The 26,092-nt window shown below is 37.1% G+C and overlaps 1 protein-coding gene across 1 annotated transcript in view; it reads right to left on the bottom strand.

Moving 5' to 3' along the window:
- The window catches only part of SEL1L2 (SEL1L2 adaptor subunit of SYVN1 ubiquitin ligase), a gene marked incomplete at both ends in the record, with an annotated part of 93,260 nt that overhangs the window by 57,137 nt on the left and 10,031 nt on the right, over nt 1-26,092 (bottom strand). Inside the window, 2 exons of the mRNA XM_082644550.1 lie at nt 12,753-12,921; nt 18,031-18,086. Of these exons, the coding sequence (XP_082500676.1) occupies nt 12,753-12,921; nt 18,031-18,086 (225 nt within the window). The remainder of the gene's footprint in view (nt 1-12,752; nt 12,922-18,030; nt 18,087-26,092) is intronic.

Raw genomic sequence — 26,092 nt, forward strand, 5'->3', positions numbered from 1 at the left:
TTGAAGAGAGGATCTGAATGGCACTTCCCAGTGTCCTCCACATACATTCCACAGTTAATAAAGTGGAATACAAAAGATAACCTTAGCCTAGCTGGACACAGACCCTAGAAGTGAGAAAAAAGAATGCCAACCCTGGCTTAAAGCAGGATTCTAAGACACTCCCCTCCAAGCAAGAACACAGGAGCTGTATGGTCTAATCACCAAAATTAATGATGATTAATTCCAAGAAATGCCAGGAAGGATCTGGTCAGGAAGGACAAAGAAACTAGTGTTCCAGTTGCCTGCAGGAATAGGCTCCACTATTCCCACTGCATGATTAATTATTGATTTGTCTTGTTAACAATTTAATAAAGATAATTACTCTATTAGACTCAATTCTGACTCAGAAAGAATTAGTTATTGAAGTTCTAGTGATAAGATACCCTGAGAGAAAATGAGCATGCCGTTAAAAAAATGTAATGGGATATGAAAGCATTGTGTTCAACTATAAAACACCATTCAAACATACTCTAAAAATGTAAGGGTTTATTATTTTTATGTAGCACCTATATTGTAGTATATTGTAGATAATGCTGAACTTGGAGTCAGAAGATCTGAGTTTACATCCTAGCTCTATATAGGAAGAATTCAACTCAATTTAATTCAGCAAATATTTATTCATATTAAGTATGTGACAGACACAATGCCAGGCACAGATCTTGCCTTGAATTAAAGGGAAAACAAATGCTATTGGTTATATTTGACAACAACTAGGTAAAGGAAAAAGTGATAGAGATCTGAAAATTGGTAGATAGTTCTCCTATTTTCAAGATGTAGAAAAATATATTCATATTCTAGAAACAGCTTGATGCCAATCTCCTTAATTTCTCTTTCATTTTTTGAACAAATTTTTATACACAGTTTGTGAGCCTTGAGTTAAGGAGATATTATCACTAAGAATCAGGAAGTTTTTTTGAGAATGTTAGGTTCAATCTAATTTTTCTTTTCTGAAGGACTAACAAGCCTGGGGAGTAGCATTTATATAAAACACCTATATCCCATTTTTTATGATATCCTGTACACAAAATGTTGAAATGGGAACTGAATGAGAATGGGATTTAGCAAGGTTTTTAGCCAGCTCTATAACCATGTATAACCCATATTTCTGGTTCATTTCATAGTTTGTAAATCTTCCAAGGAAGGTTACTTCTCCATGGCTTCCTCTACTTTCTTAACTACTGATTCCATAGGTACTGTTCCTGACACTAGGTTTCTGTGTGGGGTTGAAGGTGGGGGATCAGGAAGGCATGTCTTCTACCTTCTATCTACCAATGCTTATTAAGGCATCTTCCCAAACAAGGGTAGTGCACTCTGTACAAGGCATTCTGATAATTAAAATTTTATTTTTTCAATCTCATCCCATGTAGATTTTTATCTGTTATCACTGGGTAAATATAATATTAGAGATTTATGGTGGATTATTGTGGGCTCTAGGCTCTAAACGTGGTCCTGTCTGGTTAATGTCTGTAACAAGAATTTGGGTAAAAGATTGGAGGGCATGCTTGTCAAAAATTTGAATGACAGAAAACTAGGAGAGTTTGATTGATATAATTGATAGGTTGAAATCGTCCCAAATGAACACAATGAAACAAATAGACATAAATGTAAAAGATTTCACTTACATTCAAAAATTTAGTGAACACATAAGGATTAGGAGATATCTGGCTGTGATGGTCAACTTTATGTATCTATTTGGCGAGTACAGTCTCCAGTTACTAAGTCCTACATGAAACTGGTTTTTGCTGTGAGGGTATTTAGCAGGCACCTTTAAGTAAGCGAGATTATCCTAAATAATCTGGGTTGGCCTGATTCAAACAGTTGAGAGGCCTTAAGAATGGAACTGAGGTTTCCCTGAAGAAGAAAAAAGTCCACCTGTAAACAGCAGCTTCAGCTCCTGCCCGAGACTTCCAGTCTGCCTTGTCGATAAACTACCCTGTGGGTTCCAGACTTGCCCAGCCAGCTCCCATAATCGCATAAGCCAATACCTTAATATAAATCCTTTAATATATATCTCCTACTGGTTCTTTTTTTCTGGTTGAAACCTGATTGATACACTGGCTTAGTACCTTTAGGTGCGAAAAGATTTCAGTTTGCTCTAAGTTTGTTACACGTCATCGCTATGAGTGGGGGCCAGAAACAACTAACAGGATCTTAGAAACAATATGCACAAGCCATGGTATCCAGTGAAGGGGAGCAACAGCTCCATTGCTGGAGTCCATACCCATAGCAGGATTCTTCTCTCCACCTCCAGCTGCCTAAGATCACTAGGGGGAAGGGATTTTGGTGTAATGGAAGCTAACTTTATAAGAAAGAGATATATTCAATAATGTCACAGGCTGCCCTGTATGATATAGTGAGCTTAGTCACAGGTATTTAAGTAGGAGCTGGTGTTGTCTGACAGGAATATCTGATGACATACTAGACTAGATGACCTCTAATGTTCCCTAATTCTAAGGTTCTGTAATTTTACTTTTAATAACTATGCTTCTAATGCATGCCACTAAATGTCCCCATCCTTTTAGTTCATGCCATTTAATTTCCTTTGTCTGGAAAACCTGGTGGTTCGTTGTCTTCTGATTGCTTTTCTAGAGCCATTCCATCCTGCTCTATGCCCATATGGGCTTCTTCAAAGGACTCCCTTGCCTTCCAGCTTCTGGTTAGGTTTGGCTGAGAGGGACCAGCTGGAAGTACAAAGGGTAGGAAGAGAATGAGGTATGAGTATTTATTCTCCAGCTCCCCAAGTCTGGGTTGCTGCAGCCTGGCTTAGTCCCTTGACCTCACGTCATAGTTCTGTCAGAGGGTCCTCTCCACATACCTCTTGCTTTCTTCCTCAGCACCCAGTAGCCACTACTGCCCCGAGACCCTGCAGACCTAGGGGTGGTAATGCCACTGTGGTTACTATCCTGGGTTTCTCCACACCCTGTCTGCACTTTTAGAAATAGCCCTTGACTAAATTTTACTTATATAAATTTAATTTTTTATTTAAAAAAGTATTTATTGTATATATGTGCCACATCTTCTTTATCCATTCATCTGTCAATGGACATTTAGGTTGGTTCCATGTCCTGGCTATTGTAAATAGAGCTGCAGTGAACATTGTGGTACATGTCTCTTTTTGAATTATGGTTTTCTCAGGGTATATGCCCGGTAGTGGGATTGCTGGGTCATATGGTAGTTCTATTTTTAGTTTTTTAAGGAACCTCCATACTGTTTTCCATAAAGAGGTAGACATAGAAAATGGACTTGAGGACATGGGGTGGGAGGGCAAAGCTGGGGTGAAGTGAGTAGCATTGACATATAAACACTACAGAATGTAAAATAGTTGGCTGGTGGGAAGCAGCAGCATAGCACAGGGAGATCGGCTCATTGCTTTGCAGTGACCTAGAGGGGTGGGATAGGGACTAGGGGAGGGAGGCTCAAGACGGAGGGAATATGGGGACATGTATATGCATATGGCTGATTCACTTTGTTGTGCAACAGAAACTAACAGTACTGAGAAGCAATTATACTCCAATAAAGATCTATAAAAATAAATAAATAAATATATCACTTCTCAAAAGTAAATTTATTTATTTATTTGGTTGTGTCCAGTCTTAGTTGTGGCAGGCAGGCTCCTTAGTTGCAGCTCACCAGCTCCTTAGTTGTGGCATGTGAACTCTTAGTTGTGGCATGTATGTGGGATTTAGTTCCCGGACCAGGGATCGAACCCGGGTCCCCTGCATTGGGAGAGTGGAGTCTTAACCACTGCACCATCAGGAAAGTCCCCATATGACTCAAATTAAATGTGTCATTTGTTTCCTGTCAAAAATCCTACCTAGTACTTCAAGTAACACACATGTCAACATTTTTATGTCCTATATAGAGCCAACTCTTCAAATGAGCAGTTAATCAGTCTTTTGGAGTAAATGTGGGAAAAATACTCTTAAAATATTAAGATTAAAAAAATTAAAAAAACTTTGTCGAAGCAAGACTCTCATAAAGACCAAGGACAGACTAGGTCAGTAAGAGTCCTTCCAGCTCCAAAACTAACCTCTCTCTCCTCTGGAATCCCTTGGTTCTCAATTTCTATCTATTGCTCTTATTAGTAGTGATCACTCTTCTATGTTTACTTCTGGCAGAAGGAAACATTTTCTAATTTGTGTAAATCTTGATGAATGGATGTTATGACTATTATAAGACAGGGGTTCTCAAATGTCCTTGAAACATTTAGGTAGGCATCAATGAATGCATGTATGCTCCCTAGAGATGTGGAGGACAGGAATATATTTCTTTAAAGTCTTAGGTTTGATAATTCAAAGTGTGAGTTTTGAAATCTACTGCATACATTATACTGTTAGTTCTAAAATGAAAATGTTTTCAATTATTTATCATTATTTTTTCCCCATAAATTTATTTATTTATGGCTGTGTTGGATTCTTGTTGCTGGGCACGGGCTTTCTCTAATTGTGGCAAGCAGGGACTACTCTTAGTTGTGGTGTGCGGGCTTCTCATCATGGTGGCTTGTCTTTGTTGTGGAGCACGGGCTCTAGGTGCGCGGGCTTCAGTAGTTGTGGCTCATGGGCTCTAGAGTGTAGGCTCAGTAGTTGTGGTGCATGCACTTAGTTGCTCCGTGGCATGTGGGATCTTCCTGGACCAGGGCTCGAACCCGTGTCCCCTGCATTGGCAGGTGGATTCCTAACCACTGTGCCACCAGGGTAGTCCCTACCATTATTTATTTCCCTTAAAATCTTCAAGTAAATTTGGTGCTCAGGAAATTGAGCATCTTTACCATACAGTTCAATATTTGCCCTAAGCCATTTTGAGAAGGGATTAAAATTTCTTAATATTGTCAGCATACTTTTGTGAGATGCATATGGTATAGTGGCTAAGAGCTAGAGGACTTTGACACCAGACCATCTAAGACCAGACCATCTAAGTTCAAATCCTAGTTTCCCTACTAAATATTGGTTTTATAACGCTAAGCAAATTATTTCTCTGTGTTGCAAGTTTCACACCTTACAAAGTGGAAATGATATAACCTATCTTAAGTGAACATTAAAAAATATGGGGGGGCCTCCCTGGTGGCGCAGTGGTTGAGAGTCCGCCTGCCGATGCAGGGGATACGGGTTCGTGCCCCGGTCTGGGAGGATCCCATATGCCGCGGAGCGGCTGGGCCCGTGAGCCATGGCCGCTGAGCCTGTGCGTCCGGAGCCTGTGCTCCGCAACGGGAGAGGCCACAACAGTGAGAGGCCCGCGTACAGCAAAAAAAAAAAAAAAAAAAAAAAAAAAAAAAAAAAAAATATGGGGGATGCTCAATTAGAGTTAGCTTATTATCTATTATTATTAGGTATAATATAACCAGTTCCATATAAGGGAAAGGGACCTCATTTGAAGGGTGACATTAGTTACACTTTTAAACAGCAGAAGCTCTCTTAAACAACCTCTACCTACCTTATTTGCCAAATTAATCAATGATTTTCATGTCTTCTATCCGAATTACTGACCGATGTCCACAGCATATTGAACTAGTTTGTGGCCAGTGGGATTCTCTTTAGTACAGGTGTTACTTCTGTTCCCACCCTTTGCATACTTACAAAAGATCAGGAGTGCTTGATCCCAAAACTATTTGTATCAATTGTGCTGTTATTATAATTACAGAATTTAACCAAACAATATGTAAACTTACTAAAATAAGTACAAAACGAAAATGTTGTTTCTATGTAAAGTGATTGAAATATTATGAAAAAACATGATAAGGAGAGCCACTAAAAGTTATCAAATTTAACTGTAGGCAAAGTATTTATAAATGACTGGGGGAAAAGTCTGCAAATATCTGGAAGGATTTTGCCCATACTTGTTCCATAAATGTTTTTAGCTCCTTTTTTTCGTTAAAAAACTGAGATGGGAAATCATAGATGATACAGTATGAGTGTGGTTTATACTAGAAATGCCAATCAGTAGACCAATGCTAAATAAAAGGCAGCCCATGTTTCTACGCCAAAAAATGGTCAAATGTACGTTTCAACATATATGATTTAGATTTAAAAGAACTTTAAGATATGCACATATTTTATAATGCCATTAAAAACTGATATTCTTAATTTATCTCTGCCAAAGAAGATTCCCTCTCCTAAAGAAGATGTTAAATTATAGAAACTCATACATATCTGTTAGAAAAGAGAAAGTTTTCATGTATCAGACTTAAATGTTGAAAATGAGTCTTAAGTTTTATAATTGAGCACCAGTTAACTCCTGCACACAGAATCTATGGAGACATTGTTTATATTTTCTTTTTTTTAAATACATCTTTATTGGAGTACAATTGCTTTACAATCGTGTGTTAGTTTCTGCTGTATCACACTGCATCAGCTATATGTGTACATATATCCTCATATACCCTCCTTCTTGCGTCTTCCTCTCACCCTCCATGTCCCACCCCTCTAGGTGGACAAAAAGCACCGAGCTGATCTCCCTGTGGTATGTGGCTGCTTGCCACTAGCTATCTATTTTACATTTGGTAGTGTATATATGTTCATGCCACTCTCTCACTTTCTCCCAGCTTACCCTTCCCCCTCCCCGTGTCCTCAGGTTCATTCTCTACATCTGCATCTTCATTCCTGTCCTGCTCCTAGGTTCCACAGAACTTTTTTTTTATACATTCCATATATGTGTGTTAGCATACAGTATTTGTTTTTCTCTTTCTATGGTATTTGTTATCCCATTCCAGATATTTCTCTTCACTCTGTATAACCGACTCTAGGTCCATCCACCTCACTACAAATAACTCAATTTCATTTCTTTTTATGGCTGAGTAATATTCCATTGTATATATATGCCACATCTTTATCCATTCATCTGTAGATGGACACTTAGGTTGCTTCCATGTCCTGGCTATTGTAAATAGTGCTGCAATGAACATTGCGGTACATGACTCTTTTTTTTTTGTGGGTTTTTTTTTTTTTTGAGTTACACGGGCCTCTCACTGCTGTGGCCTCTCCCGTTGCGGAGCACACGCTCCGGACGCGCAGGCTCAGCAGCCATGGCTCGCGGGCCCAGCCGCTCCGCAGCATGTGGGATCTTCCCGGACCGGGGCACGAACCCGTGTCCCCTGCATCGGCAGGCGGACTCTCAACCTCTGCGCCACCAGGGAAGCCCCATGACTCTTTTTGAATTATGGTTTTCTCAGGGTATATGCTCAGTGGTGGAATTGCTGGGTCATATGGGAGTTCTATTTTTAGTTTTTTAAGGAACCTCCATACTGTTCTCCATAGTGGCTGCATCAGTTTACATTCCCACCAACAGTGCAAGAGGGTTCCCTTTTCTCTACGCCCTCTCCAGCATTTATTATTTGTAGACTTTTTGATGATGGCCATTCCAACCGGTGTGAGGTGATACCTCACTGTAGGTTTGATTTGCATTTCTCTAATTATTAGTGATGTTGAGCATCCTTTCACGTGTTTGTTGGCAATCTGTATATCTTCTTTGGAGAAATGTCTATTTAGGTCTTCTGCCCATTTTTGCATTGGATTGTTTGTTGTTTTGATATTGAGCTGCATGAGCTCCTTGTATATTTTGGAGATTAATCCTTTGTCTGTTTCTTCATTTACAAATATTTTCTCCCATTCTGAGGGCTGTTTTTTGGTCTTGTTTATGGTTTCCTTTGCTGTGCAAAAGCTTTGAAGTTTCATTAGGTCCCATTTGTTTATTTTAGTTTTTATTTCCCTTTCTCTATGAGGTGGGTCAAAAATGATCTTGCTGTGATTTATGTCACAGAGTGTTCTGCCTATGTTTTCCCCTAAGAGTTTTATAGTGTCTGCCCTTACATTTAGGTCTTTAATCCATTTTGAGCTTATTTTTGTGTATGGTGTTACGGAGTGTTCTAATTTCATTCTTTTACATGTAGCTGTCTAGGTTTCCCAGCACCACTTACTGAAGAGGCTGTCTTTCCTCCATTGTATATTCTTGCCTCCTTTATCAAACATAAGGTGACCATAGGTGCGTGGGTTTATCTCTGGGCTTTCTATCCTGTTCCATTGATCTATATTTCTGTTTTTGTGCCAGTACTATACTGTCTTATTACTGTAGCTTTGTAGTATAGTCTGAAGTCTGGGAGCCTGATTCCTCCAGCTCCGTTTTTCTTTCTCAAGATTGCTTTGGCTATTCAGGGCCTTTTGTGTTTCCATACAAATTGTGAAATTTTTTGTTCTATTTCTGTGAAAAATACCATGGTAGTTTGATAGGGATTGCATTGAATCTGTAGATTGCTTTGGGTAGTAGAGTCATTTTCACAATGTTGATTATTCCAATCCAAGAACATGGTATATCTCTCAATCTGTTTGTATCATCTTTAATTTCTCTCATCAGTGTCATAGTTTTCTGCACACAGGTCTTTTGTCTCCTTAGGTAGGTTTATTCCTAGGTATTTTATTCTTTTTGTTGCAATGGTAAATGGGAGTGTTTCCTTAATTTCTCTCTCTGATTTTCCATCATTAGTGTATAGGAATGCAAGAGATTTCTGTTCATTAATTTTGTATCGTGCTACTTTACCATATTCATTGATTAGCTCTAGTACTTCTCTGGTAGCATCTTTAGGATTCTCTATGTATAGTATCATGTCATCTGCAAACAGTGACAGCTTTACTTCTCCTTTTCCGATTTGGATTCCTTTTATTTTTTTTTTCTTCTCTGATTGCTATGGCTAAAATTTCCAAAACTATGTTGAATAATAGTAGTGAGAGTGGACAACCTTGTCTTATTTCCTGATCTTAGTGGAAATGGTTCCAGTTTTTCACCACTGAGAACGATGTTGGCTGTGGGTTTGTCATATATGGCCTTCATTATGTTGAGGTAAGTTCCCTCTATGCCTACTTTCTGGAGGGTTTTTTATCATAAATGGGTGTTGAATTTTGTCAAAAGCTTTTTATGTATCTATTGAGATGATCATATGGTTTTTCTCCTTCAATATGTTAATATGGTTTATCACATTGATTTGCATATATTGAAGAAACCTTGTATTCCTGGGATAAACCCCACTTGATCATGGTGTATGATCCTTGTAATGTGCTGCTGGATTCTGTTTGCTAGTATTTTTTATGAATTTTGCATCTATGTTCATCAGTGATATTGGCCTGTAGTTTTCTCTTTTGGTGACTTCTTTGTCTGGTTTTGGTATCAGCATGATGGTGGCCTTGTAGAATCAGTTTGGGAGTGTTCCTACCTCTGCTATATTTTGGAAGAGTTTGAGAAGTATAGGTGTTAGCTCTTCCCTGAATGTCTGATACTATTTGCCTGTGAAGCCACCTGGTCCTGGGCTTTTTTTGTTCGAAGACTTTTAGTCACAGTTTTAGTGTCAATGCTTATGATTGGTCTGTTTATATTTTCTATTTTTTCCTGTTTCAGTCTTGGAAGGTTGTGCTTTTCTAAGAATTTGTCTATTTCTTCCAGGTTGTCCATTTTGTTGGCATATAGTTGCTTGTAGTAATCTCTCAGGATCGTGTGTATTTCTGCAGTGTGAGCTGTTACTTCTCCTTTTTCATTTATAATTCTATTGATCTGAGTCTTTTCCCTTTTTTTCTTCATGAGTATGGTTAACGGTTTATCAATTTTGCTTATCTTCTCAAAGACCCAGCTTTTAATTTTAATGATTTTTGTTATCACTTCCTTCATTTCTTTTTCATATTTTTCTGATCTGATCTCCCTATTTCTTTCCTTCTGCTAACTTTGGGGGGTTTTTTGTTCTTCTTTCTCTAATCACTTCAGGCGTAAGGTTAGGTTGTTTATTTGAGATTTTTCTTGTTTCTTGAGGTAGGATTGTATTGCTACAAACTTCCCTCTTAGAACTGCTTCTGCTGCATCCCATATGTTCTGGGTAGTCATGTTTTCATTGTCATTTGTTTCTAGGTATTTTTTGATTTCCTCTTTGATTTCTTCAGTGATCTCTTGGTTATTTTGTAGTGTATCGCTTGGCCTTCATGTGTTTTGTGTTTTTTACAGTTTTTTTCCTGTAATTGTTATCTCGTCTTATAGTGTTGTTGTTGGAAAAGATCTTCAGTACGATTTCAATTTTCTTAAATTTACCAAGGCTTGATTTGTGACCCAAGATATAATCCATCCTGGAGAATGTTCCATGAGCACTTAGGAAGAAAGTGTATTCTGTTGTTTTTGGATGGAATGTCCTATAAATATCAATTAAGTCCATCTTGTTTAATGTGTCATTTAAAGCTTGTGTGTCCTTATTTATTTTCATTTTGGATGATCTGTCCATTGTTGAAAGTGGGGTGTTAAAGTCCCCTATTATGATTGTGTTACTGTCGATTTCCCCTTTTATGGCTGTTAGCATTTGCCTTATGTATTGAGGTGCTCCTATGTTGGGTGCATAAATATTTACAATTGTTATATCTTCTTCTTGGATCGATCCCTTGATCATTATGTAGTGTCCTTCTTTGTCTCTTGTAATAGTCTTTATTTTAAAGTCTATTTTTTTCTGATATGAGAATTGCTACTCCAGCTTTCTTTTGATTTCCATTTGCATGGAATATCTTTTTCCATCCCCTCACTTTCAGTCTGTATGTGTTCCTAGGTCTGAAGTAGGTCTCTTGTAGGCAACATATTTATGGGTCTTGTTTTTGTATCCATTCAGCCAGTCTATGTCTTTTGGTTGGAGCATTTAATCCATTTACAGTTAAGGTAATTATCGATATGTATGTTCCTATTACCATTTTTTAAATTGTTTTGGGTTTGTTATTGTAGGTCTTTTCCTTCTCTTGTGTTTCCTGCCTAGAGGAGTTCCTTTAGGCTTTGTTGTAAAGCTGGTTTGGTGGTGCTGAATCTCTTAGCTTTTGCTTGTCTGTAAAGGTTTTAGTTTCTCTGTTGAATCTGAATGAGATCCTTGCTGGGTAGAGTAATCTTGGTTGTAGGTTTTTCCCTTTCATCACTTTAAATATGTCCTGCCATTCCCTTCTGGCTTGCAGAGTTTCTGCTGAAAGATCAGCTGTTAACCTTATGGGGTTTCCCTTGTATGTTATTTGTGGCTTTTCCCTTGCTGCTTTTAATGATTTTGCTTTGTATTTAATTTTTAATAGTTTGATTCATATGTGTCTTGGCATGTTTCTCCTGGATTTATCCTGTATGGGACTCTCTGTGCTTCCTGGACTTGATTAACTATTTCCTTTCCCATATTAGGGGAGTTTTCACCTATAATCTCTTCAAATATTTTCTCAGTCCCTTTCTTTTTCTCTTCTTCTTCTGGGACCCATATAATTCGAATGTTGGTGCATTTAATGTTGTCCCAGAGGTCTCTCAGACTGTCCTCAATTCTCTTCATTCTTTTTTCTTCATTCTGCTCTGCAGTAGTTATTTCCAGTTTTTAATCTTCCAGGTCACTTATCTGTTCTTCTGCCTCAGTTATTCTGCTATTGATTCCTTTTTGAGAATTTTTAATTTCATTTATTGTGTTGTTCATCATTGTTTGTTTGCTCTTTAGTTCTACTATGTCCTTGTTAAACGTTTCTTATAGTTTCTCCATTCTATTTCCAAGATTTTGGATCATCTTTAGTATCATTACTCTGAATTGTTTTTCAGGTAGACTGCCTATTTCCTCTTTGTTTGGTCTGGTGGGTTTTTGCCTTGCTCCTTCATTTGTTGTGAATTTCTCTGTCTTCTCATTTTGCTTAACTTACTGTGTTTGGGGCCTCCTTTTCATAGGCTGCAGGTTTGTAGTTTCTGTTGTTTTTGGTGTCTGCCCCCAGTGGGTAAGGTTGGTTCAGTGTGGTATGTAGGCTTCCTGGTAGAGGTGACTGGTGCCTGTATTCTGATGGATGAGGCTGGATCTTGTCTTCTGGTGGGTAGGAACACATCCGGTGGTGTGTTTTGGGGTATCTGTGAACTTATTATGAGTTTAGGCAGCCTCTCTGCTAATGGGTGGGGTTGTGCTCCTGTCTTGCTAGTTGTTTGGCATGGGGTGTCCAGCAGTGGAGCTTGCTGGTCATTGAGTGGAGCTGGGTCCTAGCATTGAGATGGAGATCTCTGGGAGAGCTCTCGCTGATCGATATTTCTAGCGGCCGGGAGGTCTCTGGTGGACCAATGTCCTGAACTAAGCTCTCCCACCTCAGAGGCTCAGGTCTGACACCTGGCCAAGTACCATGACCCTGTCAGCCACACGGCTGGGTCATATTGGAGAAGATGACCTGAAGCCAGGAGAAAGCTACATGGGAGACCTGTCAGAAGGCTTGTTTGATGAAATCAGGCAAAGGATGGTGACATTCTGTACCCAGGCTCTACTCGCAAAGGGGAAAGTGTGCCTCGGGAAGGTGAGCACGCGCTTTCACTGTTTATATTTTCTAGACTCTTCCTGCATCCACAGAAATCTATCAACTAATCAGTTATGTCTTTACTAGAGACAGTTTTAGATTGCTAGACCAGAAAAAAAAGACCACTATATTAACTTCGATTTTCTTTAAAGTATGAGGGTTTCTATTAGCAGAGTATCTGAAATGTTTTATTTACATAATTATGGAGGTTTTTTTATTCATGAGTCTTAATTATCAACCTTGCTTATTATCATCGGTACAAATTCTAAATTAAGTCAGTGGACAAAAACTGACAAAATATGAGGCTTTTTTGTGTATAACTCTTTATGACTATATCCTAAGACTTTTTGGAATGTAGCTACAAAATTTGATTTTAGAGTACATGAAGCCATTTTAAATTTACCTGTGAGATGGCATTCTACTTACAATGATTTTTACTTCTTTTCCACAGATGTTTATTTCGAATTCCTCTTATTCTTAATTTATGCTGATTCTTCTTTTTTTCTAAGAGATTTTCTTTTTTATTGATCACATTAATTGATTTTTTTTGTTCCAATATATTTGATAAATATTGTTTGATTTCACTCACTGATACCTACAAAGAAAAAGATTTTTGCTCATTTTTTTCATGTGTAGCTTTTTAAAATGAAACAAGTGACTCTTTAAAAACCAGCTTTACTGAGATATAATTCATATGCTATAATTATAAATGCATAATTGTACGTTTAAAGTGTACAATTCAACGACTTGTAGAATAGTCACAGGTATGTGCAATCAGTACCACAATTTTAGAACATTTTTATCACTTCAAGAAGAAACCATGAGACCTTTAGCTATTACCCTCCCTCTTCTCTCATTCCCTCTACTCCCAGCCCCATGCAATCACTAATCTATGTTCTACATCTCTACACATTCCCCTATTCTGGATTTGCATATGAATGAAATCATATAGTGTATGAATTTTCGTGACTGACTTCTTTCACTTAGCATAATGTTTTCAAGTTTGATCCATGTGGTAGCATGTATCAGCTCTTTATTCATTTATATGGCCAAATATTATTCTTTATATGGGTATACTACATTTTGCTTATCCATTTGCCTGCTGATGGACATTTGGACTGTTTTTACCTTTTGGCTATATGAATAATGCTGCTATAAACATTCATATACAAGTTTCTGTATGGATAAATGAGGACTTTAAACGTGATTCTTCTTATTGTAGGGTTGCCAGGTTCAGCAACAGAAAATACAGTGTGCCCAGTTAAATCTGAATTTCACATAAGCAATGAATTTTAAAAAAGTATAAGTATGTGACAAAGATTGTATGTTAACAAATGGACTCATAGTGTATGATGGCTCAGTGGCTGCTCTGCAATAATCAGGTGTTCAAGTCAGTGGCAGCTCTGCTCTGTGCTTTCATTCAGGGACCTGGGCAGATAAAGGCTGTGCCAGCTTCAACATGTGAATTCCAAGGTTTCCCAGAGTATTGATATATAGCAGACAGAAAGGGAAAGAGCACAGAAGATCTTGTGCAGAAAGCGTTTTCTGTTTGTTCATTTTGTTTTGTTTTTTGCTTTGTTTCATTTGGTTTGTTTTGCTCAATTTTCTTTTATAGGCCAGACCTAGAAGTGGCATACAGTGCTTTCAGTCACTTTCCATTGGCTGAAGCTGTCACATGGCCCCACCCAACTGCAAGGGGAGTTGGGAAATATAATCTATCTGGGTATCAGGAAGAAGAGAACATGGACTTCGATGGGCCTCCAGCATTCTTTGGTAAAATGGGATTACCATATATTATTGCTATTAAAAGAAATTGAATTTTTCAATTCAAACACAGCGAACAGCTAAGTTGAGGAGACAGTAAAGCTTGGCAAATGCCTCTGATTATCTGGTGTTTCTATATCCTCCTTCTACAGAGGCTGTTTCCTGATTTTGATTCCTTTCTCATCTAGTAGGAGTGGGCAGAACAATAGCCAGCTGGAGCTAGTATCAGGGAGCCCTGGCAGACAGAGAGCCTTCCTCTAACTCTTAAAAGCATCTGAATATTATATAACTCAATAACAAGTATTTATTGAGTGTCGACCTCAGACCCTGTTCTAAGAGCTGGGGAGGTAGACACGAACAAAAATATTCCTTGTCCTCATGAAGCTGATGTTCTGGTGGGGAAGATAAGAGTCAACTGATAAAAGGAGGTTTAAAAGGACAAGAGTAAGCGGATGGAACTGATCGAAGTTGGTGTTATTTGATACGGATGGTAAGGGACAAGTTCTCTGATAGCATTTGAGTAGACCCGCTAGGAACTGAACACATAGTGGCAAATAAGAAAGAAGAATTTTCTGATCTTATGGAGTTTTCATTCGTCTGTGAGAAGACAGACAATAACCAGTAAACAAGTTAGTATCATGTATCAATACATGCTATGAAAAGACTAAAACAAGGAGATGTAAAAAAGAGTGATACACAGGGTAAAGAGGGATTGGTGTATAGGTAATTTAGATTGGATGCCCAAGAAGCCTCATTGAAGTGGTGACTTTGTAGCCAAGAATTTAATGACAGGAAAGTAGTCCTGCCTAGATATGGGGCAGAGCATTCCAGGCAGAGGGAATAGCAAGTACCAGTGCTCTAAAGTGGAGACAAACGTGTATGTTCTAGGAATGGAAATAAGGCCCCAGTGATTGAAAGAGTGTGAGCTAAGGGGAGAATTACAAAAGAGAAAGACAGAGAGAAGTAGGGATCCTATCATGTAGGGACATGGTAAGGAGTTGACATTTTATTCAAACAACAAGAGGAAGACTGGAGGGTTTTAAGTGACAGGCTCTCATTTACATTTTAGAAAGAAGGAATATTATGGCTGACATGTGAAGAGAGGATTGCACAGGATTAAGGATGGGAACAAAAAGTACAGTTCAGAGACTATTGTAGTCAACCAGGTGAGGGATGATGGGACTCAGATGAGTGTAGAAGCAATAGAAATAAATTACACGGGCAGATTTAGTATATGTTTTGGAAGTAGTACAGATAGGGACTGTATATAGGCTTATCTCCAAGGACAAAGCTGAAGATAACTTTTTGTTTTTTGGCTTGACAAGCTGAGTTGATGGAGATTCCAGTTACAGGGATGAAGAAGAATGGGGAGCAGGGAGGAGTTGTGGAGGAAGGAATCATTCTCACACCACCACACACATACATGTGGTAATGTCTCCAAATTGTGTGACTATATACATGGAAAACAAAAATTTTTGGTTTTTTGTCTAAGTGGGGGTAAGTGTGAATCATGTTTGCTATGGAATGGGAAGTGAGCATCATTCCCTGCAAATGGGAGATAGCTGAGAAGTTAAAGAAGAACTGGAAGGTAAGGATTCTTTGACTGTCAGACTTACTTTCCCTAGGGCTCAATAATCAAGGGTGTATCTTGCTTTCCTTAACTATCTGTGTCCCCTTTTTCCCCATCTCACATGCCCCAAAACAGTCACTGTTCCTTGGCACTGTGTAAGGTCCTAAATTCTGCTGAAAAACCTCTTTGGGAAAAGAGCACATGAAAAGTAAGAGCTTATTGAAAGCATCAGTGAGGACGAGAGCAGTGGCAAACCCAGACGAGCTCAGCACTTCCTCATTAAGTGGCCCCTGTTTGGGGGATGAGTGAGGTGCTACAGAGCTGTGACAGAGAGAGCAAAATAAGCGCTAGCAGCCCAGCCACATAAGGTCTTGAGGTAGGAGGACTTGGTCCAGCCTGTAGCCTTATGGAAGTTGGCATGACTTTTCCCGTGGAAGGAAAAAAAGGCAAATTCTCTCAGCTCCACTTAAGGTCTACAGAATCAAAAACTCTGGGGGTGAAGCCCAGCAATCTGTGTTTTAACAAGTCCTCCAGCTGATTCTGATGCATATGAAAGTTTGGGAACCCCTGCCCTAGGTCGTAGTGAAGAAGGTAGACAGCAAATTAAAATGGAATTAAAGTACACAAATAAAATATAATAAAATTTCTATCACTCATCAGACAGTGAAGATATTTACACACATAACAAAGACACATTGAAGCTGATTGTCTGGATTATGGTTTTTAACAAGGAATTTAAGTTGCAACAGATTACTCGAGCTTTCTAGGTCTTAAATAAATGTGTATATATATATATTTGGGAAAAAAAGGACTGGCACTTTTAAATTAGAAAATCTCACTGGTTTAGTAGTTTTTCTCCTTTAAAGTAAGATTTTACTTATGAGATGCTTAAATTGAAGCAAATGTATTTTTGGTAATGATCTTATTATTTTTCATTTTTCCTAGACTATATTCAGTTAAGGATATAAAATAATCTTGAAAACTTTTTCCTAACATGCTTAAGTTTTTTTTAAAATAAAGCAAATATGGCAATAGCCACTTGTAAATTAAAAGAATAGCTACCTCTTACATAGAAGAAATAACTCATTCATCAGTAAAAATATTTCTTTCTCTTGGCAAAGACAATGCTAATTATTTTATATGTTATTGGGTAGGCACTGCAAATCATAAGATAACAAGGAAAGCAAGATGACCTGATGAAGCAGATGTCCTTCAGTCTCTACCTGCTCAGGGGCAAACTGAGCTTTATGCCAAGGTCACTTCTATTTCTGCAGATAACAATCCCACTGCTAATTATGGGATGTGGTAGTTACGGGGAAAAAGCTAAATTTGCAGGGGTTTAGAAAATGCTGCAATGTAGAGAGTTTTTAATTTATATAAACATTTTTTCAAAGTTTACTTCTTTAATCTGGATTTAAGATTTATTCATTAATTCAATTAACATTTATTGAGGGCCTGCTATGTGCCAGGCAGTGTTCTAGTTATTGGGGTAATAGCAGTGAACAACAGAGACAAAAACCCCTGCTCTCATAGAGTTTATATTCTAGTGGAGGGAGAGTGACAACAAACATAACAAAATATGGTATGTTACATAATGGTAATTGTGAGAGGAAAAATACAGCAAGGAAGGGAGATAGAAGTGTTGTGATAGCGATTTTAGAGTGATTACAACTTTATAGAATGTCTAGGGGAGGACCCTCCAAAAAAGATGACATTTGAGCAAAGACTTGAAGGAGGCGAGGGAAGGGAGCCATGTGGATATCTGGGCTCAAGGATGTTACAGGCAGAAAGAACAGAAAGGTGGGCACGCATCTGGGGTTTCTGAGGAACAGCACAGAGCCCAGTGTGTCTAGAATGGTGTGTGTAAGGGAGGTGATGTCAGAGAAAAAGCAGTGGGGCCAGACCACAGAGTCTGTTAGGCAAGACATCGGCATGAGATGGTTGCAAGGAAATGACTTAACATTTACAGGATTATGCTGGTTGCTGGGTTGAGAATAGACTGAAAATGTTAAATTCTTTGAAGATGTCAGAAGACATCCTGAGGTTAATAAAGTTTAATAAGCATCTGTGACTCTATAAGCCAGACTGGTCTCTGCCCTTTTTGTCTTAGTATTTAGGACCTCAGACAGGCCATGGTGTATAGAAAGGCTCAGGCCTGATGACATTCTTATCTTCTCACAGTGGAATGAACAAATATTGGTTGAATGAATGAACAAAAAATATTGATTGAGAATGAAAAAAAAGGAACAGAAACAATAGTCAATAATTAGTTGTTTAAGAAAATCTGAGCATGCTGAGTAAACACTACTAACAGTGCCTATAGCTTACATTTTGTATTGGAAAAATATAATGATTTAGCAAAATATTTACCTGTGTGGTGACATTTCTTTCTTTTTGCTTTTTATTATGATTTTCTGCTTCGATAGCTGCAACATACAAACATTTTTATAAAATATGAAAACATTTTCTTTTTAAAATTTCACTACAGTTTCTTGTTAAAAAACTTTGGGGATAACTTAGAATTCTAAGAATCATAATTTAAAATAATATACAGTTTAAAGTTACTAATAGTGTGTTACAAAGTAATTCCTTTACTGATAATTTTTAAAGATGTAACTTGACACCAGACATAATCTAAATACTTTAATCAAGCGTCATGAAATTGAGATAACATGAAAGAGTTCTACAAATAATGGAGCTAATTATAACAATTGAAAACTTTCTGAGCTAGAATTTAATTAAAAAGTATCTAGGTAAATAAAAGTCATCTATTAATAGAGAATATTAAAACAGAAGAGAGAATACAGTCTTTTAAATTTTTATAGACTCATCCATATGGCAGAGAGATACTAAAAATTAATATAGTTGAATGGTATAAATATCTGAGAAATGTAGAGTAGTATAATTATATCAGGCTTTGAAATTTAAGCAAATAATTTTCACAAGCAATTTTTAATGAATCTTTTTATGAAGAATAGACTATATATACCATATAGAATACATATGTAGTCATTGATATATTTCATTTTTGCACAGTACTTGAAATTTATTAACTTACATATTTAGAAAAATAAGAATTTGAAAACCTGATATAAAGGGGTGATACCTCATGACACGTCAATTACTTTATTAGTATTGCTCAGTTTCAATTACTGAAAGATTATTTGATGCACAGCAAAAATGACCCCACATATTTCCTGAAGTAAAAAAATGCATGTATGTGATACATTCACATTTTACAGACTGAAGAACTTGACTGAAGACAAATATAGGGTAGTCAAAATTTTATATTTCCAATAGTCATGGGCTTGTACTTTAAGAGCAGGTTGTGAATTTTCTAATGTTATCTCTGATATTTTATTTATTAATTTGATATGTTTTATTCTTTCTCTCACTAATGAACTTTAGCACTTCGCCTCACAATTCTGTTTACTTCATAAGCCAGTCCTTAAAGAAACTGATCCTAGGTTGTTTGATATTTAGTCTTCTGTCAAATTAGAGAAACAGTTGGCAAATTCTAAACAAAAATCCAATAACTACATGGTGACAAATGCATTAATATAAAGCACATGAAAAATTTAACGATTATACATATTTCATACAATTATGTACATTAGGATTGCTCTTTAGCTTCAGGATGTAAAATAAATTTTACCAGAATAAAAATGTTTACTACGAATGAAACTTTCTTTATCCCAAGTTTGCAAAGTGATCATTTTGGGGCCATGTATACTCAGTATCAGAGGCAACATAGCATCATGGCCCACCATGGTCACACAGGACTGTGATCAAGTCCTAATTTTATACCTACTTCATTAATTTGTTACGCTAATCAAATGAAATAATCCATGTAAAGTATTTAGCACAGTACTTAATACATGTTCAGTATGTTTAATAAATGTTAGCTACATATATAATAAAAATAATAATATTATTATTATTGTTATATGAAGCCTACTTCTTTAAAGGACTTAAGATGCCTTCAAGATAATAGTACATGTAAATTTGTATTTTAAAAGGACTATGGTAAATAAAGCATTATTAAAGACTTAATACTCTATTAGAATTTATTAATGCTTTGCCTATAATATGACTTCTTTCTGAATTAAGGTATTTTCTTCAAAACAAATTACTTAGTCTAATTATATTTGTGTATTGGAAATCAGACAGTGTGACTGATATTACAGTCACAGTAAACGTCTACTAATTTAAAAATTCCATTATCACAACTAGAAAAAGTAAACTAGAAAAAGCAATGTGATTTGGTATATCCCCATTATTATATTCTCCAAAGTACAGAGAATAAAATTAGAGTTAGTATGCACAGAATGTACAGACACAGAATAAGAAGTAGAAAGTGTCATGTGTATTAGAATAAGAGAAGAAAATTATGGATATTAAATGGAATAAATTGTATTGTACACTGGACCAGAAAATCAAACTGTCAGTGATCAAATACTAACATGAAAATTACAGGGCTAAAAGCAGCTATCAAAGGTAGAATAAATGCAGATAAAAGAATTAGTGAAATGGCAGGAGGTGCAATAATCTAACTGAAGGGACAAACTATTTAATAGCTTAAAACATAAAAATAAGATAAAGGTCATTATTTACAGCAGAAGATGCACAATAAAAAAAAACCTCCTTTGAAACTCATTTTAAAAATGTGTTTCTTTCCTAAATATCAGGCTTCTAGGTTTTCACCTAGAGAAAACAAACTTTTGATTGGCTACTGGGGAAACCATTCTGCTTCAAATAGTACCTTGCACAATGCTTTCTAGTAGGTTTTTACATCAATTGAGAAACACTGGTGATTGTTGGAGACCTGTCCCACTGTTTCATCACTTCCCTCTATGTGAATATTGATATTGCCACAAATTTCAGCACTCCCTGAGAAAAACACAATCCACTGGGTGGAAGAATATATTAGACCTACTTATGTGTGATTTAAAAAACCTCCTTTATAATTTCTACTCTTGGGGTGTCTTTTATAATATACTAGATCAGTAGTATATCATCCAAATAAATAAATAAATAAATATACATACAACAGAATATACCATCAAAAAGTTTTGATATGGAGTCAGCTTTGGAAGGGGACTAAAGTTTTATTCAGCTCTAGAATTGTAGCTCTAGCTCTTATTTATTTATTTATTTATTTTTAAAAATTTTATTGGGGTATAGTTGATTTACAACATTGTGTTAGTTTCAGGTGTAGAGCAAAGTGAATTTGTTATACATATACATGTATCCACTCTTTTTTAGACTCTTTTCCCATATAGGCCATTACAGAGTACTGAGTAGAGTTCCCTGTGTTATACAGTAGGTCCTTATTAGTTATCTATTTTACATATAGTAGTGTGTGTATGTCAATCCCAATCTCCCAATTTATCCTTCCTCACCCTTCTCCCCTGGTAACCATAAGTTTATTTTCTACATCTGTAATCTAAGCTATAATTTATTATATGCCAGTTGCTTCGCATAATTTAGCTCCGGTCTCCTTAACAACCCAGCACAGAAGCTGGGTTGTTAAGGAGTAAGCACAGAATATTTGTATTTCTATTTTACTGATGAGGAAACAGACATCAAATGAGCATAAGTAACTTGTCCAAGGTCACATGGCAGAGTGGGATTCAAATGCAGGTCTGACTCCAGAGCTACCCCTCTTTCTACTCCACTGTCTCTCCAAACTTCACCAAAGGATTCACAATAGACTGAATGGCAAGCTTCTACAATGACATGCAGTCCATTGTCTTTATAAAAAATTGATTTATGCACAAAATTTTACAGGATATGTCTATTTGCATAATGTGAAACACACCATTTTATGTACACAAGAGCTTTAATTTATTATCCCCCATTGAGAAAGAAGAATTTTGAAATAGTAAAGAAGAAACTAGCACTACAGCTCATTGCCTCCAAAAGAATTATCCATATGCCTTTTGGGGGCATGGAGTGAACCCCAACAGCTTTATAGAAAACCCACAAAATTTTTAAAAGAGTTGTGTTGAAAAAACATTACTAGCTTAGAGTAAAAGAGATTGAGATAGTTCAAAATAAGAAGAGGCTTCTGGGCCTCTATCTTTCAATGAGTAGGAAGAAGGATGAGAAGGCTTCTCACCTACAAACACAGGTCATTTCTTATGCAAAAGGAAGGACAACCAAGAGGACAGAGCCAGGAGCTGAGAGGTTGTTGCCCAGAACCCAGGAGAACAAAAGATTAGGAATATACTCCAATCAAGCAACACTGCCTACTCCTGGAGTATAGAAACCTGACAACACGCACCTGGCTGGATTTCCAAATTGTCATGGACCAGTGGCTGTTGTACATTTCCCCCTTCCCCTTTTTTGAACATCAGTGTCTACTGCAGTGTGGTTTTTCTACCTCTCCAGTGTACATTGGGTACCTGAGGTAATGGGAGGGTAACTTGCCTTTTTAGTTCATAGGTGTCTGAATCTAAAAACTGCACCCAAGGAGCCTGATTGACATATTGACCTGATGCAGATTATGAGATCATGGATTTTGAGCCTGATGCTATAATTGGATGAGATTTGGACAATTTTGGAAGGGGGAGAATCCCATGAGAGAGACGTGAATCATTGAGGTCTAAGGTTAGACTGCTGTAGATTGTCACAACAACAGTCCCCAGTGAATCACCGTTACCCACGTTGATACCCCTTTACAATGTGACTTTGCCCAATCCTCCCATCAAGAGATGGAGATTATTTTCCCTACTCTTTGAATGGGTTGTCCTTGTGACTTGCTTTGGCCAAAAGAAATGTGGCAGATGACATTGTTTAACTTCCAAGGGTAGTGCTTGGACCTTTAAGCCTCTTTTACCCTCTTGGAAAAATGCCTTGAGATTATCATGCCAGGAGTAATAGATCATATGGAGAGAGAGACCCCGCTGACCACCAGCTGAGTGAAGCTGCATGAGTGATCCCAGGTGAGACCAGCAGAAAAATCACCTAGTCAACCCCAAAGAGAATTATGACAAATAATAAAACATTGTTTCAAACCTCTAAGTTTGGGATGTTTGTTATGCAGCAACTGATAACTGAAATAAGCCTGTTTCTTCAGCCTACGAGGACTCCTTGGATAGAATTCTCAATTCTCAGAAGCCACATTAGACCAATAAATGATGCCAAAATAAATCGTATATAATATATTCATAGCATTGAGAAAACGATTAGAAAAAAATAATATCCCCCAATATTGCCTTGATCACAGTTCTTTTCAGATCCACTTTCTCATGAAAGGCTTGATATACATTAACTCCTGGCTTTACCATGAATTCCCCCAATGTTGCTCACCTCCTTTCCTTCCAGGACATGGTTTATCTTCCTTTAAATGAACATTGGGACACCAGTTAATGTGACTGTTCTTTTACTGACTGAAGTTATAAAAAAAACACTTCTGTATTTTATGGGGGATCTGCCTGGGGAGTTAAAGCCAAATAAAATCTGATTCTTTGTTCACACAACACTGACAAATGAAACTAAACAGAAGTATTTTATTGATTCTCCTGTCCTAGTTCTCTAAAATGGTGCTTTATGCCTCACTTAGATCTTCACCTGATTCATTTGGTATAAAAATATTAACCATTGGTTCCTTTCCAAACTTTCTTTTAGATTCTGTGTAGTACACTGGTTTCTGTAACTTTACACTATCCTGGATATCATTCTTCCTTTCAAACCCCTATTCTAGAGTTCCTCTTTGGTTTTATATCCACTAATGACTGTGTATTTCTTAATGCTCAGTCCTCACCTTTTCTCTCTGGCATGATCTAAGAGCTGAGTGGGGTCAGCAAAGACTTTGAAGTGGACAGATGGTGAGTGCAGGAGGTCAGGAGCTAGGAAACAATAAGGTACTGATTCTGGGACAGGCGGCCACTTAAGAAGTAAAACCCTGGGAATCAAACTGTGATGGCTGGAAAGTAGGAAAACACAGGTAACAGGAGAATCCAGAGAAGGAATCCAGGCTGGCAGAGGTGAGACAAGTGATGAGAGACAATCTGGCAACAAGGACAGTTCCAAAACCTAGGACTAAAATCATGGGAGCAGGCCAGGGTGGGAACAGAAGTGTAGATGAATGAGAAATGAGTAAACAAGTGTGGAAATGTAGGAGTTAGAAGAGTGAGGGCTGGTACCTACAAAGGTCCAGAGAAAATTCTGCCAAAGGGATTTTTGTCGGGGTGAGTATTTGGTTCCCTGTGGAAAGCACAGCATAAATCAGACCCTCATCATTTCGTGCCTGCATTCTTATAACAGCTTCCTAATGGATTTAATCATGATTATTCTAATTTTAATCTAACTTACATCTGCCCTCAGAATAATTTTCCCCAAGTACTGTTTCCAGCAAGGCATACATCTGCTTAGAAACCCACAAGTCTTATTGTACAAAGACTAACTTCCTATTTTGGCTTCCAGTTTCCTCCATAATCAGGTTTAACTTCACATTCAAAACTATTTTTCAAATCCTGTTTGAAACCTCTCTGTTCTATTTTCCTGATCTGTCTATTCTTCTGCCAATACTCCAATTAATGCAAATTTATAACTGCGTATTTTACAATCTGGTTGGGCAAGAACCTCTCTGTGCAGATACACACACACACACACACACACAAAACACACCCTCATCGTTCCTCTTTTAAAAACTTATCTTGGGAATTCTAGCATAATTTCTTTTCTAGATAAATTCTAGAATAAGTTTGCCAGATTCATTTAAAAATGTGTTGATCTTTTCACTGGAATTGCTTTGGATTTACATGTTAATTTACAAAGACCTGCCATATTTACAATATTGAGATCCATTCAGGTTTATAGCCTTAATTTATTTCGATTTTTCTCTTTAATGGTCTTCAGAAAAATTTCATTTTTATTACTCATGTATGTCTTGTTTCACTTTAATTAAATTGATTCCTAGCTATTTTATAATTTCTGTCACTATTGTGAAAGGAATTTTTTTAATGAATTTGTGATTGTTATATTTTTAAAAATTAAAATGGACATTTATTTAGAGTAATCATAAGTCTTAAAGATTTCTTTGCTTACCATTGATTTTTGGTGTTCCTCCTGAATTTGTGTTTTATTTTGCTGCAGCATATCTTCAAGTCAATATTTCAGCTAAAATTTGTGGATGGTAAATTTTCTGAATCCACTCTTGTCTGTAAATATCTTATTTGGCCATTACACTTGTCTGATAGTTTGTCAGATTATAAAATTCTAGATTCAAAATAATTTTACCTCAATACTAAGAAAATAATTTCTCCAGTATCTTTTTGTACCCAATGTTGCTAATGAATTTGAAGTCAACATGGTGCTTTTTTTCCTTATAAATAATGTATTTTTTCCCTTTAGAAGCCTTTAGGATTTTCTGATTATCCATGAAGTATTAAGATTTTGCCATTATTTTCTAGGAGTGGGTCTTTTCTCAGTCTTCTTGCTTGGCACTCAGTGGCACTTAATCTAAAAATCTGAGTCGTTTTTCAGATCTGGGGAATTTTATTTGATTTCTTTATTTCTTTTTCTAAGTGCTTCAATTTTCTCTTTCTGGAAATCCTATTATGTGGATTTGTAACTTTTGGGTGGCTCCTCCAAGGCCTTTAACCTTTATTTTATACATGTCATCTCTCTGTCCATTTGCATTGTGATCTAAGAGAATTTCACAGTTTGATCTTTGAGCCTCCAGGTTGTTCTTCAATTTTGCTATTTACCCTTGAGGCTTTTTTTTTTTTTTTAACCATTATTTATTTCATTTCCAAAACAGCTCATCTTTTAGACCTGCTCTTGTTTCAAGGATACAGTAACCTCTCTAAATACATCTTATGACAATCATTTTATGTTTTAGTCTCCAACCATTTGTTCTACTTGTTCTATTTCCTCAGGTGTTATCAGGATGTGTGTGTGTGTGTGTGTGTGTGTGTACGCTGATGCTTTTCTCTCATGGTGTTAGTTTTTCTCAAATGTTTGGTGATTCTTGATTGTATTCATGTTGGACTTGGATTTTCCCTCTTAACCTGTCTGTGAATGCTATAACAATTACCTCAGCTTGCCACTAGTAACGGAGTGTTGTAGGATATGCTATCAGGATGTGACAGGAGCTAGTCTTCTGGAATACAGGCTGCTTGAGTATCACTAGCCATTTGCAGCTGTATCCTACATCTCTGGCCCAAATGCCCACCCCAAAATGCCCCCGATTCATGGTGCTTTGTCTCCTTGTGTGCTTAGTTATTTTTATTATGTACTGAAAACCTTATCTGAGTGGGTTCTTTGAGACCTACAATGAAGTTGCCTTCCTGTGGGGAGAACATGAGTTTGCTTTTGCCAAGTGCCTAGGGCACTACGGTACAGGACCATATTAGATCTAGTTCTAGGCTTAGGATACCTGGGATTACCAAAGCTGTAAATCGACAGGAGGGCTGGCCTGAGA

This window comes from Mesoplodon mirus (assembly GCF_964341445.2).
Source record: "Mesoplodon mirus genome assembly, chromosome: 15".
In the NCBI taxonomy this organism is placed as follows: domain Eukaryota; kingdom Metazoa; phylum Chordata; class Mammalia; order Artiodactyla; family Ziphiidae; genus Mesoplodon; species Mesoplodon mirus.